The sequence below is a fragment of the Natator depressus genome, chromosome 8 (assembly GCF_965152275.1).
Source record: "Natator depressus isolate rNatDep1 chromosome 8, rNatDep2.hap1, whole genome shotgun sequence".
Lineage (NCBI taxonomy): Eukaryota > Metazoa > Chordata > Testudines > Cheloniidae > Natator > Natator depressus.
This window is the reverse complement of record NC_134241.1, coordinates 6,418,178-6,434,982: the sequence shown is the minus strand read 5'-3', so window position 1 is coordinate 6,434,982 and position 16,805 is coordinate 6,418,178. Positions and strand designations below refer to the sequence as shown.

The 16,805-nt window shown below is 52.5% G+C and overlaps 1 protein-coding gene across 3 annotated transcripts in view; it reads right to left on the bottom strand.

Annotated features, from left to right (window-relative positions):
- Positions 1 to 648: 648 nt before the first annotated feature.
- Positions 649 to 16,805, bottom strand: part of ANXA6 (annexin A6) — a 37,876-nt gene continuing 21,719 nt past the window's right edge. For 2 of the 3 annotated variants that reach the window (XM_074960272.1, XM_074960274.1), the window contains 13 exons: positions 16,501 to 16,579; positions 15,320 to 15,401; positions 13,363 to 13,457; positions 12,461 to 12,574; positions 11,168 to 11,258; positions 10,133 to 10,212; positions 8,905 to 8,958; positions 5,493 to 5,510; positions 3,516 to 3,609; positions 2,902 to 2,997; positions 1,922 to 1,980; positions 1,473 to 1,595; positions 650 to 900 (listed from right to left, as the gene is read on the bottom strand). In XM_074960272.1, the coding sequence (XP_074816373.1) occupies positions 841 to 900; positions 1,473 to 1,595; positions 1,922 to 1,980; positions 2,902 to 2,997; positions 3,516 to 3,609; positions 5,493 to 5,510; positions 8,905 to 8,958; positions 10,133 to 10,212; positions 11,168 to 11,258; positions 12,461 to 12,574; positions 13,363 to 13,457; positions 15,320 to 15,401; positions 16,501 to 16,579 (1,045 nt within the window). In that variant the 3' untranslated portion in view covers positions 650 to 840. Of the gene's footprint in view, positions 901 to 1,472; positions 1,596 to 1,921; positions 1,981 to 2,901; positions 2,998 to 3,515; positions 3,610 to 5,492; positions 5,511 to 8,904; positions 8,959 to 10,132; positions 10,213 to 11,167; positions 11,259 to 12,460; positions 12,575 to 13,362; positions 13,458 to 15,319; positions 15,402 to 16,500; positions 16,580 to 16,805 lie in introns of all 3 variants that reach the window. The other variant, XM_074960273.1, reaches the window with a different exon arrangement.

Here is a 16,805-nt window from a genome sequence, read left to right as displayed (position 1 = left end):
CACAAATAGCTGATATCCAGAATTGTAACCACAGTCCATTCCATAAAGGTACAGAGCTCCAGTCCAGATTTTTCACAGAGGAAAAGGGAAGCTTACATAGGCTATTGCCAGGGAATGAACAATGGGTTTAATTAACCAACCTCTTCCCAGTTCAGACAGATCCTGGACTGGATTTCTGTTTCCATTTGGAGCGGACTCTGGGTCACACAGCCCTTGGAGAACTCCTGACAGCTCTGTATTTTGGAATTAAACCATGAAGTCCCTGGATGGTTTTTGCATGTACCGTTCCCGCTATTTCCCCTGGGTATTCCGTTCCACACGCCACCAGAAAGAAAAAAAGACAGATTTCCCACAGAAAATACCCATGGGAGTGAAGGTAGCAGAGCATGCGGCAGCCAATGTCATCAGATAACAGAACTAGGTGGCACTCAGCCTTACACAAGGTTCTGAGAAGATGGGCTTTCTCTCACATGAAGGCCTTGCAATAAGCGAACTGGAGTCGTTCCATGGTCAGCAACATTAAGGTTTTATTTCTGTGGTTTAAAACGTTTCTTATATCACAGTAACTTCCTGGGTTAGTGACACATTTGGACACGAGTCATCTTGCACCAATTCAGACAATAATCCCCCTCCCCCCCAAATCCCCACCCCTTGACCACCTGGGTGGTCTGCACTGCTTGCAATGTTACACTCTTCTGCGGTACGTTTTTCGAGGTGAATCTTCTTCCAAGTGGAACTGAACGTCCTCTGAAGCCCCCTAAAAGCTACAGTGACATCTAGGCTGTGTGAACGTGATGGCTCAGACACAGGGACAGGCTTTCACAGGGCTCCCGGGGCAGCTTAGTCGTCCCCTCCGCAAATGGCCAGCAGAGCTTTGCAGTAATCGCCGGAGGTGTCCTTCTGCAATAAGGAAACAAACGCCAGAGAGAAATGAAAAGCCAGAATCCATCTGGGATCTCTGCCTCTGCAAATCAGTCTCACCCTCTGGGAGGGAGGAGAATCTTGTGTCAACCCAATAAGGGGAGCGCGATCTGGCCCTTGAAGCATTTTGATCTCCTCCAGCAGAAGGCAGTGATCAATACTGCTGGTGCCCAGACATTATGGGGACAAGCCTCTTAGAAGTACCTTAGAAATTTTCACTCACAATGTTCACTGCCTGCCTGGTACATTTAAAGCGTGAATGGACAAAGTGCCGGTTACCATCCAGCAGGGCACAAACCTGCATCCCCTGGCAGATGGACTAGCTGGCTCCCCGAAACAGTGGGGGCCAGACTTTCTAAAGTACCCAGCAGTCACCATGGTGACACTAATGGCCAGCAATTAAGAAGAGCCCTGGACATTCCCCTGCAGTCAACTTTAAAGGGCAAAGGCCCAGCTAAGAGGCATATCTTTAAAGCCTGGCCCACTCCTGGTCAATGATAGGGACAGTGCCCAGTGGGAATGTGACAGGGAAGTTCCCGCCTCCGCCTCACGTCAATCATGTGGTGGAGTGACTTCTCATGCATCTCCTTGAACACACGCCGGATGTTCAGCAGATCGATCTCGCTCCTGGACACCATGATCCTGGTGAGGGTTCTCTCATCGGTGCCGATGCCCTGGCAACGTGGGGAGAAAGTACAATAAGCAAAATGGGCAGGGCGGGAGCACGGTGGGGTCCCCTCCCACCGTTCCTCTAGCTGATAAATTAGACGAGTTTTCCAAATCTTTGTGCCCAGGGAAGCGTGGTAGCAGCGACACTGTCGTCGGACATAATGCGGGGCAGAGGCATTGCACCTGGAGCAGCCAGGCGGATGCTTCACCTGAACCCATGGAACGGAAAATACCAGCCACTGCTAGAGGGCCGCCCCAGCTCCAGCCAGGCTGCAAAATGCAAAGAGGGCCCAGTTGCCATGGGAACCCCAAACTGAGAGTTTATGTTCACCTTCATGGAGTCGTAGAGCTTGTCGGCAAAGAAAGCTGGCTTGTCCTTGACGCTCCGCACTGCAAGCAGAGAGAGACAGTCTGGAAACCTTGCCAAGGATCAAGTAACCAGTCCTGCCCCTCACCCCCAGCAATAGTAGTAAGTCTCCAGGATACCCCAGTGGGGGCTGGCATGGGGGAATCAGTCCCCACAGTATAGCCCCTCTAACAGCTTTTGCCTTGGGGGTGCTGTTTGCTCTCTGCTTGGGTATTTCAGAGGGAGCAACCATCCTCCCTGTATGTTAGTGGGGCTGGGATAGGAACCCAGGGGGAAAACCTGATCCCAATGAAATCAATGGCAAAACTCCCATTGACTTCAGTGGGGTCAGAATTTCACCCTGGATCCCAACTTCACAGTTTAGGCCACTCTCTAAGATCTCTCCCCACCCAAATCCAGGCAGGCAATTAGCAGGCTCTGAATTATCCAGCTGCCTCATCTCCACTGAATGGAGAAAGATGGACCAGAACCAATCCCTGATTTTCTTTTGTTTGCCCCTAGTATGATTTTGATTATGGCTTTCATACAGAAAACAAGAGAGAATAAAAGACAGCTTTCCCGATACCATCACAATATTTAAGTAATACAATCCCTTCCTAACAATGGGCCCCGCTCAGTTCCCACTGGGGTCACTTGCAAAACTCTCCTTGACTTCAGCAACGCAGGACTGGAGCCTATAGTACAGCACCATGAACTCACTATGGCCCTGATCCAGCCGAACACTCAGGGAGAGAAGAGGCGACCCAGAGCCAGCCCTAGAGAGGTGTGGTACATGGGACTGCAGGTCTTAAAGTGGACTGTGATTTGTGTAACCTAGTAAAGGAACCCCCTGCATGGGCAATGGCAGAGAGCCCCACAGGGCCATGCACCATCCCACAGTGGGCCAGTGTACACAGTAGAGTCCTGGGCTCCCCCACCCACTGAGCACACAGCGGGGAACTGACCTATGGCCACGAAGGCATCCCTCACGTCTCCAGACATGTGCTTCCGGATGGTGTGTGCCACGTCATGGTTGGTCATTTTAATGAACTCTTGAAACACTGGGGACCGAAGGAGAAGAGAGCAAGTCACAAGCCAGAGCATACAAAGTCCCAGCCCCCCAGTCCTGAGGCTGCTCTACGTTCTCCTGCAGGCCAAACCAGCCTCAAGTTGACCCCAAGATTGGGGTGCAGGGGAGCAGGGTACAAAGCCACCTAAGCCCCTCCTTTGCATCCTGCCCCAAGCCACACGCCCCTAGGACCTGAAGATCAAGCCCTCTGGTCTGTGTTAGGAAAGGCTAAGTAGGTGCCAGAAGGAACGGTTACAAAACAGCACATGGGTATTTCCTAAGGCAGGCGCAGTTGGCAACCAGAACCCAGAGACCCAGAGATGCAGGGTCTGCCACTCTTTCCCTCGGGTGAAAGGAAAATTTCCACCCTCTTATCAGGGGCTGCATCACTATGGGCGAGGCCATCGAAAGCTCACTCTTCCAGGAAGCCGCAATGTGGGCACCACAGGTCAGATCGAAGAATTCACGACTAGTCATCGGGCCAGATGCTCGTGATTAATGTGCTCCTACCTCTGCGGAGATGGGGGTAACTCCGGGTGCACAAAATGCTCAAGAAACGGGTTTCCAGTGATGTGGAGTCGCCGCTGGAAACATCGGATAGTTTCTGCAAAACCAAGCAAGAGTGAAGGAGGAGAGGAGACAGGGCAGAGAGCAGGAGGTGGCATGCTGTACACCCTTTCTTCCTGGGAGAATTGGTGGAAAAATTTATGTCCAAAAAGCTTTTCAGAAGGAAAACAGCTTCTTTGACAAAACTGGGATTTTCACACAATAAAGTCAATTTCTCTGGAAAATAGTTGGGTTTTCACTGAAAAACAGGAAAACCCAGACACAGAAATATTGTGGTTTTCCACAATCTGAAAATCTGAAAAATTGCAACACAAAGGATTCCCCCGCCCCCCCGTTGTTTTTGTTGAAAATGTTTGACAGGGAAAGTTAATTATTTCCCAACCAACTTGGCTCCCTCGGTTTGATTCTGGTCCAGGGGGCTGAACTTGACGTCCTGAGGTCCCTTCCAGACCTACATTTCTGTGATCTTATGTTTTACTCAGGCCTTGCCCACACACAAACACTGTAGCGAACGATGCCCGGTGTAGTTAAAGAGATACACCTCTGTGTGTGTGTGTGTGTGTGTTGGTGCAAAGGTGCTTTATACCCGTAGGGAACGGGAATAGCCTATACTGAAGTGAAGCCCCTTTATCCCACCAGAACTGCGCCCACCCTAGGGATTGCATCGATTTCACTATTTCAGTAGAAAGTCACACTGCAAATAGCAATAGTTAACCCGCTCTAAAACCGTGCAGGCCCGCGAGTCTCAAGTCATTAGTGAGCAGCGGTCACTCCTGAGCAGTGCTGTGGTCCTGACTGGGCTGTACACAGTCGGAACGGCCCCGCCGGCGTGACCTCGCACGCATGTCGGGTGCGCCATTTTGAGAGCCAAATGGCCTCCTCTGTGCGGCAAAAGTGCTGGCGCAGCGTGCCGGCGCCACTACCCCGGTGCTCCTGAGACACGCTCCCTCGGCGGGGGCCTGAGCCTAAGCTCCTGCAATCCGGGGAAGTTTTGCCCTTGACTTCAAAGGGAACAGCACTGGCTCCCAGCTGTTCCACATCTAGGCTGGAAAGGATCCGATCTCCCTTCTCCTCCCCCTAGTGCAGGACCTTCCCACTTAGTGTGGACCCTGTGTAAGCAGCTTCCATTCAAGCTCCCAAGTGCACCTTGAGGCCTGGCCAGGCTCTAAGGTGGCGGTCCCAGAGGACATCCCATGGGGCCCCATTGGGCACGGAGAGGCTTGTCGGTCTGTCTGGAGTCTGCAGACGCCTCTGTAGATTTCTGGGAGGGCAGATATAAAGCTTGGGCCAGTGTAAATCAGGAGTAACCCCACGGCAGTCAATGGGGCTACGTGGTGTACAACTAAACTGGGCCCGGGGGCATCACTTCAGAAGAGTTCGGGAGGGGAGGGGAAAGTTTGTGTGAATAAACCAAGGTGTGGGGGGAACTGCCCCTGTTCCCCATAGCAAATGTCTCCCCTGCTTGGGCCCACAGTGCTGCTCCCTCTGAAGTGACTTGGGACTGCCCCGGGACTCTGCCATTACTCACATTTCCCAGACACCCATCATCAGTCTTGTCACTTGGGTTCCCCTGGGACTTTCTGGGAGGGGGTGTGTGTGAGAAATTGAGGAGTTGGACCACTGCCTAGGCTGCTCCCCCAGGACGCTGCGTACATGGGCTCAGGCCTGGAGCCCGCACTCCTGCAAAATTCCCCAGCTGGCGTCAAGGGAGAGCTCTGACAGAGACAGGAGTCAGGATTTGGCCCGTGGGAACGAGATGGAGAGCTCCCTGCACAGAGAACCCCTAGGAGGAGCCTGCAGCTGTCCAGCGGGCAGGCTTTTACTGCCCCCTCCCCCTCCGGCACTGCAAACAAACTAGGTAGGATCCTGTTAATCATGCAGATGGGGGGGGGGTCAAAGAATAAAAGGGCAGGCACTCACCAGGCTCTCAGCAACCACCTGGCAGAGAGAAAGAGAGAGGGGGGGGGGAAGAGGAAGGCAACAGGGTCAGAGATGTGCAGCACACCCCCTTTCCTGGGGGAGGCACCGATCATTCCCCCCTACCGAAAGAGAAGGAGACAAGGGTGGCAGAAGAGGACTCGCGTTTGCCTGGGGAGGCGCCCACCGTTCTGGCCACTGAGCGGCTTGGCCATTCCCTTTGCTTCCCTGGCTGCTGAAAATGCCAGTGGTCACCGGGGCAGGCAATGAGGCTGTTCACAAGTGCATTAGGTAAAATATAGAAAACTCCATTGCCCCTCCTCTGCTAACAACCCCTTAAAGAGAGGGCCCTCGTGTGGGGCAGAGGAGAACGGCGTGCACAGTGGAAATCCCGTTGGGAGTGGTGGTCTCCCAGCAGGGTGATGGAGCATAAAAACATAAGAACGGCCCTACTGGGTCAGACCAAAGGTCCGTCTAGCCCAGTATCCTGTCTTCTGACAGTGGCCAGTGCCAGGTGCCCCAGAGGGAATGAACAGAACAGGGAATCATCAAGTGATTCATCCCCTGTCGCCCATTCCCAGCTTCTGGCAAACAGAAGCTAGGGACACCATCCTTGCCCATCATTATTATTCACAGAGCACCAACAATACACCCCGAGTTTTGCAAACACATTGGAAGACAAGGCCCCTGCTCTGAAGAGCTTGCAGGCTAAGGCAATGTCTGGGCTGCAGTCCCAGGGGGTGATTACAGCTTTAATCTCACTGGCTCGGCTTCAGCAGCAGTAAAGGCGGTGGTGCACACTTCAGCACAGGCTGCCCAACCCAGGGTAATTACAGGGCTAAGCGTGAAGCTGCTGCCACTTCACTGCTCTGGTACCTGAGCTGGCTGGATTAAAGCTAGTTCAGGTACATCTGCGTGAGCTGCAATCACACCCCGTGACTGCAGTGTGGACATACCCGGAGAGGGGGAGGAATGAGGACGTGACAGGCCACCTGTGCACATGCCAGAGAGGAGCTGGGTGATGCAAGGCCAAGCCACAGGAACTGGGAGGAGATCAGGGGGTTTGCTTGGTGCAGTGAGAGGGAGAAGATGTTCCACACACACGGTGGCCCACAAAAATACATGGCGACCGTTGTTCTCTTCTGCCAGCCTCGAAAACCTACTCTGCCCTCTCTGAGCCCACGTGGGCGGAGAGGGCATTGGTCTTGCTATCTGACGAAATGGGAGATTATTCCCGTGCATTCCTCCAGGGCTGAGCCACGGGGAGTAGTTTGGCTGGAATGGCCTGAATAGTGGCCTGGGATTTGGAGTTCATCTGCTCAGCATAGGTCATTTTAGCCACTGATCACTGCCTCTCTCTTTCTCCGGGACAATCAGCGGCAGGTCTGAGTGAAGCACTGCTCAGGACAGGCGGAGGAACGCACAGCAGCATGCAGTCGTGATGTTAGCCCCCCCTCTGCTGGCAGCAATGCTAACAACCTCCTCCAGGAGAACAGCGCCAGCCGTACTAACAAAAGGCACATGTCACCATGCTTCAAGCACAGAGAGCAGCGCATGGCGGGGCCACAGAGCTAGGGTGACCAGACAGCAAGTGTGAAAAATCGGAACAGGGGGTGGGGGGTAATAGGCGCCTATATAGGACAAAGCCCCAAATATCGGGACTCTCTCTATAAAATCGGGTCGCCCTACACGGAGCAGCCGTGTCCACAGGCATTGCAGCAGCAGACGCTTCACGCAGCCCTTGGAAGCCACCTCAGATAGTTCAGGCCAGTGAGATTCTTAAACAGGCTTTGGCTCTCCAGCTGGTGCAGTGCAGGGGGTGGGGGAGAAGGGAGATGATTCTTGTCACGGGGGTTGAAGTGTGTGCTCTGTGGAGGGCAAAGCTGTGCCAAGGGGTCTCCACGCTTGACCCCCATCAGGCTAACTGTGACTGGGTCCAGGTGACGAACCAACAGGGCACTCGTGCCATGCTCACTGGGGACCAGGGGCCTTTGAAGCAAGCCCGGGCTGGTTTAGGTGCTGAAAATCATGAATTCAGCAGTTCCTGGTTGATTTAGATTAGGAACCAGGAGCAGCCCAGCCGCTTCAGCTGCCTTCCACTCTGAGATTCGGAGTCACTGCCAGCAGAACGCAAGGGATCGGTAACTCCCACGGATCAAACCACAGCAGCCACTGGCGCCAGCCTGTGCAAAGCGAAAGCGCTGAGCTTCTCCCCGTGGGACAGCCTTCCTAAGCTCACTGCAGCGGTGGTGCCAGCAGGGGGATCTGACTTTTATTTGTGTGGCCCGGAAAAATGGTGGCTATTTTGCCAACTAGCTTCTGAACAACCAAGTGGTGGTGGTGGAGGCAAGGAGATGTTTCCTTTGATAAGAACATTTACAATCCAGGGTGCCAGCCTGGGAGCTTCTCAGGAGAGGGACCTTGTCTTCTGTCATGGTTTGTAGCCATCACGTATGTTTACAGAGCTCTGGCCACAGCAACGGCTCCAGGATATTAGAACTAGGGCTTGCAGAAATCGAGGGTGGCAGTTTTACCCAAACATACACAGTTTTGTCCCAGAAACAGTTTTGCTTCACTAGGCATTTTTCTTGTGGGTTTATGCATGGGAACATCTGAGTCATGAAGGCCAGTCTTTCCAAACACGGGGGCCTGACGTTGGACACCTGAAACCGTGGCTTGATTTGCAGAGGTGCTGAGCACTCACAGCTCCCATTGGAGCACCTCAGAAGACCAGGCTCCTTGTTTAGGTGCCGGATGTTAGGCTCCCAGTTTGAACATTTTGGCTTTGTTGGCTTTCCAAGTGCAGTGGCTGGTGTCGTTCAAGGCAGGAGGAAGGAGCAAAGCGAAGGCAGGAGACAAACAGGGAAAGAGCCAGCGATCGCACTAACCAGCGTGGAGCTGCTGTGGAACCCAGGAAGGAAATCCCTCCAGAATGGTCTGAACAGTCTATCTGAGTCAATGCCACAGGGATCTCTGGGCAGACTGGCACACGTTACAGCACTTCATTCAGGGCCCTGGACACCAACCAGCTCACTAACTCTACGTCTTATTAACTAATAAAATGATTGATTTAAATTCTAAAAGGAAGCTCTGCCCCTGCAACTCCTCCCAGTTCTCCTAGCAGTACAATGTGATTTCTGCAAGCCCCAGCTAGACAATTCTCATGGAAAATTTCATTGAGATTTTTCCTTTAGGTTAGGAAAAGAAGAGCTACTAAGCAACGCAAACTCTTTGAAGGCCCTTCACCTCAGCGCTGGGTGCAGGGAACCCAACAGAAACGGAGAGGGTAGGTGGTCTCGGGGTGAGCATTCTCAGAACCAAGGAGCAAAGGAGAGGTTGATAAATAACACCCACTCCCACACCCACTTCTGTGAGCATGTGTGTACGTGTGCATGCCTGCCGGTGCAGTTCTCACCTTGGCATCTTCATGAGCTCGTGTGAGGTCTTCTCCTCCTTCGTCACGGTTGCCCTGTGTTTAAACATGACAGTGATGGAGAAAGGATCTTGGAAGAAATGTCTGCTCAGAGTAGGAAGGGTCCTTGTCTCGGCTGCACACCCAAACAATATTGGACGGCCAAGGCTACTAGCGGTGGCAGAGAGAGTCTTTCACAGCCAGGTCACATGGTTGGTGGCAAAAGCCTTGGCTTGCTGACAACTGTTTGGTGACCTCTGCCTGGTTCCTAATGCACGCGAGTCTACATCCCAAAGGCCACACATTTAGCACTAATGGGCACCCTGGGGCCTGTACTCCCTTTTCACCACTGCCAGGAGTCTCTCCAGAAGACACCTGACACACATGGATGGGGCTGGGAAGCCAGCGCTGCTGCTGCCTGTTCCGTATTGAATTAGAGGACCACAGTCCACGGTACCATCTGCGTGGCAATGTCCCTTTAAGTCACCGGGCTCCCCAGATCTTCCCTGTTCTCTGCAGTGACAGTATATTTATCAGGAGTTTAACTGGGGCACAAAGACTCCAGGACCATCCACAGTCAGATCTCCAGTCCCACCCCAGCATGTGGGCACAGAGGACGTTTCCTCCAACACTCCTTGACCAGCTGGGATAGAGCATCACCAAGTCCTGTTCGCTAAGGACAGGCTGCCTGAGAGCCCTGAGCATTTCCTGTCCAGCACTCAGTTACCATCTCAGAAATAGAGACGAGATGGGGCCAGATCCTCAGCCAGGGTCAATCACCACAGCATCATGGACCTAGAGCAGGAGGTTGGCTTTAGTAGAGCTACACCAATTGACACCAGCTGAGGATCTGGCCCAGGGACTCTAGAGACATTTTTGTCTGGATTTATAGCTCCGTTCCCCCCTTTAAAAAACGTGCCCTAGAGTGTGACCTTTTCAACAGCCTGCAGTCTGACTGGATGGCCATTTGGCATGTTGCTTTCCTATAGGCCACAGGAGCTAGAAGTGAAAGATTTGAGTGGGTACAGCCAACCAAAGGGCACACACCAAGGCATCCTGGTGTATTCCTCAGTTCTGCAAGCTGTCTTAGATTCTACCTGAAGAAACACAACCACATCCCTGTTAACTGTTGGGGAGAAGGGGGGTATGAGGAAACTGGAGTTTTGCGAGGGGTTAGATTGGAAAACCAGAGTCCCACAAGCAAAGCACACTGGACAAAAAGTGACCCTACCAGAGCCAGGGAGACAAGAATCCTCTTGAAGTGTCCTGATGTGTCAGAGCTCAGCGCATCCTCCAGAGATTTGTGATACGCTGAGGAGGAAGGAGTGCAAAAACAAACACAATATAAATGTGCATTCCACCTCAAAGAGTCAGTCCCCGCCTTCCGCTTACGCATCCGTTTTTGCTCAGGCAGCTAATCATGCTTGCCACACGGGCCCCGGGGCTGGAACAGGGCAGGTGAGAGCGGTCCTTTGCACCTGCGGCCTGTGTATCCAGCTGCCTTATTTGCACACATAAAATGGACGCACAATAGCTTTTCCAGGCACAGTTTTGGACACGGAACAGTGGGTGCTCGGAATTGGAGGCTGGCTGAAAAGCCTTCACCTGGATCCCACATGGAAAAGGACAAGCCCTTTGTTCCACGGATTCCATAACGAAAGGGCCAGATGGAGGAAGAGTGGGCGAGGAGAGGGCAACGGTAGGACATGAGTCATGTAACTGGGTCATGGCGAGGCTCCAGGACGGGCATGTACTGCTAGTTACTACGGATGGAGCTGCCTGGTCCAGGGCAGCGGGTGTTTGGGAGAGAAGGGGAGGGGCTTGGAATCGGATCCTGGACTCTCCCGTTTTCTAACGACAGACGCTCAGGGAGAAGCGATGGTGATGGGCACTAAGACAAGAGCCTGGGTAGGCAGGCATGGATCCCGTTTGCCGAGGATGGAGATGCAGGAAATCCAGGACTTGTGCCAAGCACCTCATACATTTCTATTGCACCTGAACGGAGGCAAGGGCCATGTGGGAGATGCTGGCCATGCCTAGAAGGCTTCATGCCTTCGTAGAGCTGTGTGAGGAACCCAAGCCTGGAGCAGCAGTGGTACATAGACCACTTACCCCGGCAGAGCTGTGCTGGGGGGAGCTTGGGCAGCATCGGTCTTGAGTCCCTCACTTTCAATAATGCTGAAATATAGCCCTCTTCTCCCCAGGCTCACTGCCCATGCAGATTCCCCCCGGCATTTCTCTAAGATCTCTCCTCCGGCTTCCTTACCTGTTTTATACGCCTCGTTAATAGCCTGGATCTCCCGATTGTTCCGAGTGGCCAAAATTTCAATGAGAATGTTCTCATCAGTGCCAACCCCCTGGAAGCACAAAGGGAAGAGAACAGCACGTCCCTACGTTAGCGACGCACGGCACACTGCGGGATGGGAACTGCCTTCCAGAGGGATGTTCCTGGTGAAGTTAGGATGAAAACCCTCCAGGCTGGGCATTTCCACATCATCCCAGTCACACAATAAGAAAGATCTCTTTAATCACAGCAATGCTTTGTTTCACGAGACAAAATCCATAAGCACACGGTAACTCCAGGGTAAATACCCTGCTGCTATGTCCTCATTTCTGTTTATTTCCTCTGTATTTGTGGAGTCTGGAGAACCCCCCAAGGCAGTGACACCTAACGCTGTGTTTATGGACCTCAAGGCAAGTCATGACTAATTCACAGCACAGCAAACAGAAGCTATTCTCCTTGGATTGCTGGCTTGGTTCCTCTCCCGCATAGTTATCAGGGGATTCTCTCATTGCAGTTAGGCATTCAGTGAAGAGCTCTCAGGATTCAAGAAGGCAAGAAAAATCCCTTTTGCCCTGAAAATCCTACAGGTGCCCATTCGGTTTTTGAAGGGAAGTTCTGCTGTTCTAAATGGTGAGAGCTGCAGCAGGCTCTGGAGATGGTAGGATGATATGATGACGATAGAGAACCTGTTTTCTTGTTGGGGTGGGGATGTTTACGACACATGGGATCCACAGCAAGTCTCTGAGCTGCATCTGACCCTGGTCTCTCTCTTCACTGACAAATGGTGCTGTCCCAGGTTGTCACATTTTGCTCTCCCTCCCATTATAGCTCCTATCCCAAACTCCTGCTGGCATGGCCCCGTGGGTAGAGCATTGCACGGGCCCTCAGTGAACCTGTGTCCTATTCCCAGCTCTGCCCCTGGCCTGCTGAATAACCATGGGCAAGTGACTTCACCTCCCCATGACTCATTTTCCCCACCTGTCATGATATTGACCCCCTTTTGTAAAGTGCTTTGAGATCTACTGATGACAAGAGCTGTATGACAGCTAGGTATTCTGATTATTTCTGCTTTGGGTCTGGGCCCATCCCCTGCCTCTCTCCCTGTTAGTTTGTTGCAACAGGAGAAGCAAACGGAAGTCGCCAACTGGATGAAAGATGCCACCCTATGGCATTGCTCCCGTGCATTGGCCATGCAGCACTGGAAGCCTGGCTAGAGTGCAGCGGGAGCACCACGTCAGACACAGCTGTGGAGACTTTTTCGAACGAACAATTTACCTCCATGGCCTTCTTCAGCTGCTTGGCATCAAACTGTGCCGGTGTCATCATCAGTCCAAGGATCAGCTTGGCCAAGCTTCCCGACAGCTCTGATTTCAGATCGGCCATCAGATCCTGCAAAAGGGAGGGATGTCAAGACGTTTAACTCGGTCTTCCTCACCAGTGACAGCTCAGAGCAGCTAGTGATGGAGGAAGTCACAGCTATCCCCTAATCTTCAGTGCTCCCTGCTGGCCAGCAAGGGGAAAGGTGCAGAACACAGGAATAAGAGAGGGGAGCAAAGAAGAAATACCATGGGCAAATACTTAGGCTACCCTGTGCCTCAGTGCCCCATCTGTAAAAAGGGACTAAATACTTCCGCAATTTGGGTGGCATGAGGAGAAAGTCCATCAATGAGTGTGAAGTGCATGTACTATGGAGACATGGAAATAGTATATTTAGGCCCAAATTCTCAAGTGTCTCCTCTCATTATGAGTGCCTCCGTTCTGGGATGCCCCACAGGAGACCCCATTTCACAGGCATGAGCTCAGTTCTTGGAAGATCAAACCCCAAGTTGTCTAAAGTTGGACACTCAAAACTTGAGGCATCCAAAAATTGGGGTCATTTTGAAAACATGGCCCTTAATGATAGGGTTATTTGGGGAGAACGGACAGAAGGGCTTTCCACTAAAGACCCAACTCCTTCCTGGCTGGGATTTCTCTCACAGGAAAGGGATAGATACAAAGATGCTGAACTCTGTCTGAGTCTTTCCCCCACCCTTCACAGCTTTGTCAGACCTGGGGGAGACAGAGGAGACAGTAGTGGGGAAAGAGAAGGTGAAAATGAGCAACCAGACGGAAGGGAAAGAGCAGAAAGGAAGGGAAGGCGGCAGGAAGCGGCAGGGGGAAGGAGCCAGCGTCATTACCCTGCCAAAGTGAGACTTGTAGGTTCTCAAGATCTCCTGTCTCTGAGCGTTGCTCCTCTGTGTGACCACATCGATGATGGCACCTTCGTCAGTGCCTGCAATGACACAGAAACCAGCCCATGTGAAGACCAGGGGACCTCGCACTAAAGGGATGGGCCTGGAGGACAGGTAGGCACAGACTGAGCCAATCCAGGCTCTAGACAAGGCCACTCAGCAAAGTCCAAGCTCCTGAGATGTGTTTGCTGCCACAAGGCCTGTGAGGCGGGAAGTTGGGTTTCTAGGGGTCTGGGAGCCCCGCTATCTAGACCCTTCTCAGCAGGAATGTGAGGGGCTTGGGGCAGAGGCCTTCCCCACCCTAAGGCTGTTTATAACAACAGGCCTGGTATTCAGAGTCAGTCTGGAATGGCTGGGACACTATGCTCATCACATCCAAGGCAGTGGTGTCACACGATCACTTCAAATCGGCAGCACTCCCCAGAGGTGCTTGTGCAGCATCTGCCAGCCACGGGGGAGAACCTGACCAGAGAGCTGAGCAAAGCTGGCAACGGCAACTTCTGCCAGCAAAACAAACGAGCACGCGGGGGGAGAATTTTCAAGTGTCTAGACAAGGACAAGTCCCATTTTCAAAAGTGACTTAGGTGCCTAAATCCCACTGAAAGTCTAATGGGTCTTTTCTAGCTCGGGTAGCTACGATTCTGGGATTCTCCCCTACGAGGAGAAAGGTGAGGCTACAGCTAACTGTTAGGTTGACATTAACCCTGCTTCCTCCTGACCCACAGTGTGTCAGCCATGGCAGTATGACTCAGGCTCGTAAGGCTACAAATAGGAGAGCAGACGTACAGACCTGGGCTGGAGTCTGGGCTGTGAGACCCTCCCCCCTTGCTGGGTTTCAGACGCCAGGCTCCAGCCAGAGTCCAAGTGTCTACACTGCTAACTCTGAGAGCCACAGTCAGTTGAACCAGTGTCAGGTATCCCAGACACTTTCCTCAATGTAGACACCAAAGGGCCTGATTCGTTTATCAGCCTGCCAGCGAAGGGGTTGTTCCCTACTGTATGTTCTCCAGTCTAATTTTCAATGACCTAAGAGATGGGCTTTAGCTGTCCAGAGAGAGAAGCACACTCCAGAAGATCCCACTGGCAGGACATGTCCTGATATTTAGTCTAAATTTCCCTTTGATCACATTTCATCACATCCTCTGACATCCCTCCTGGGCCACCCCAAACAGCCCCTCTCCTTCCTACTTGTAGACCAGAGCTGGGTGAATTGAGAGCAACTATCCACAAACATCTCAGTCACCCAGGTGCTCATCTCTTCCTGTTGTTTCCTTTCCACAAAGATGTGCACAAGCAAAGTGCAGGAACCCAGGTGTTCATGGGAAGTGGATTTGGGGCCCATGGCCCAGAATCGTCTACTCAGGAATCAGAGTTTGTTCCCCAACTAAATAAAATTCATGTTGGGTGTAGGAGCTTCTAAAAGTTAGGCCATTCAATGGTGGTGGTGGTAGGGGCGGGGGGGGGGGGGGTACACATAAAAAAATCACATGACTTACGTGACGTGTCACACCTGCAAATCTCTAACGCTTGAAGGCATACTCCCTGGTGTGAAGAGTTTGCAGATGCCTTTTATGCTGAAATATGTTTGCAGAAAACATGCAAAACAAAGTCCGTCTGTTGAGGGACAATCAGCGATATGGAAAATGGGCCAAATTCTCTGAGTAAATCCTTCACTACAAGCTTTCCACTCTACGCAGCTCCAACTCCAGTTGCCTGAGCCTAATGCAGACAGTTCTTCATTCCGGTCGATCTGCAGAATTATGTTTCTAGATCTCTATTCAGATAGCCTCAGTCCTTCATGGGTTTTCTGCTCTAGAATCCACTAGGGAGTGGATCATTTCCCCAGAAGAGAGAGGAGACAGGGCCTCCCACCTTCCACCAGTGCTCACAGTGTCCTACTTACCAAGTCCCTTCATTGCCTTCCTCAGCACCTTTCCATCACCATCAGCATTGAAGTCTGAAGCCGGGCGCACGGTTCCTCTCAGCTGCAGAAATGTTAAGAGGTTTTAGATTAAATCCAGAAGCCCACTGGGCCAGGACAGGAGAAGAAACAGAGGAGAAGGCGTGCTAACCAGCAAGCCAAAGGCAAAGCAGATAGTGGGATTAGAAAGCAGTTGGGGGTCTGTGTGTGGATGCCAAGCCAGCAGTGTCCAGATACTGGCCCCCAGGGAAGGAAATAGCCAAAGAAGCCCCAAAGAAGAGGTGCTGTTGCTCGTATAAATACCATCCTCACGTCATGCTGCCTGAGAGCCAGACTAGGCTTCACCACCTCACACGCCAGGCAAAGGGACAGAGCTGAGAACTGGGAGTCAGCAGCACAAACGGGATGAAAGTCTTTCCGCTCCCGCATTAGGCCAAATTCTACCCTCGGGTGTCCTCATGCAGCTCCCACCAAAGGGAACAGAGCCATCCGTTCCCTCCACAAGCTGACTGGGCTGGGAAGGTCCTTGCCACCCAACCCAACTCTGCTCCTCATCTAATACTCTGCCAGGCAATGTTTCTATGGGGCTCCTTGAACAGCCTTGCTGCTGGGGACAGAGCCCCCTGGTCAAACACACCAGATCTGGAAAAAGTTCCTAGATGATCTGCCGCGCTGCCATTCCTCAGGGGCTTAAAAGCATGTCCACCCCCATCACCACCCCCCATAGCCCTGGGATGCCTCATCAGTGCAACACCATTAATGTGGTGAACACGAGGCCCCCTGAGCCACACTGCTGCATGTGAATGGGACCTCCGTGAGGCACCGAAGCCAGCCTGCAGGTTGCACGCAGTGAACTGTGCTGACATGGCACTGGACAGCACCAGCATGCAGCCGGATCCACCAGGCTTGCATTTCAGTGTTAGCAACATGTGTTAGTAGACACACGTGCTGCCGCTGGGCATGGGGGAGCATCCAGCACCTCAGGGGTTAACTCATCACTGCAAATCAGAACCTCAAGAGAAGCCTGGTGTTAATATGCACAGTAAAGACGTCCGATTGGCCAGGGCAGCAGCCAGTTAGAAGGTGCCAGCACGCAGAGGGAGGAAGCTGTGATTTCCGAGCTAGCAGGGAGCAGAGGAGGAGGGATTGGAGTGGGTTCTGACCTCTACTTTAGCCACTGCACTAAGCTCCCACATCCGATAGGCCACCTGCGCAGCTTCAGGGAAGAACTCACCTGCGGCGCTGAAATGGGAGGGGATAGGACACAAGGAGAGTGAGCAACTGGGGAAACTCACCAACACAGGACAGATCAGCCAGCACCATAACCCAACTGCTGAGTGATCCCAAGCCAAACCAGCCCACACCATCACCCGATCTCTAGTGCCCCCAAGCCAAACCAGCCCACACCATCACCCGATCTCTAGTGCCCCCAAGCCAAACCAGCCCACACTATCACCCGATCTCTAAT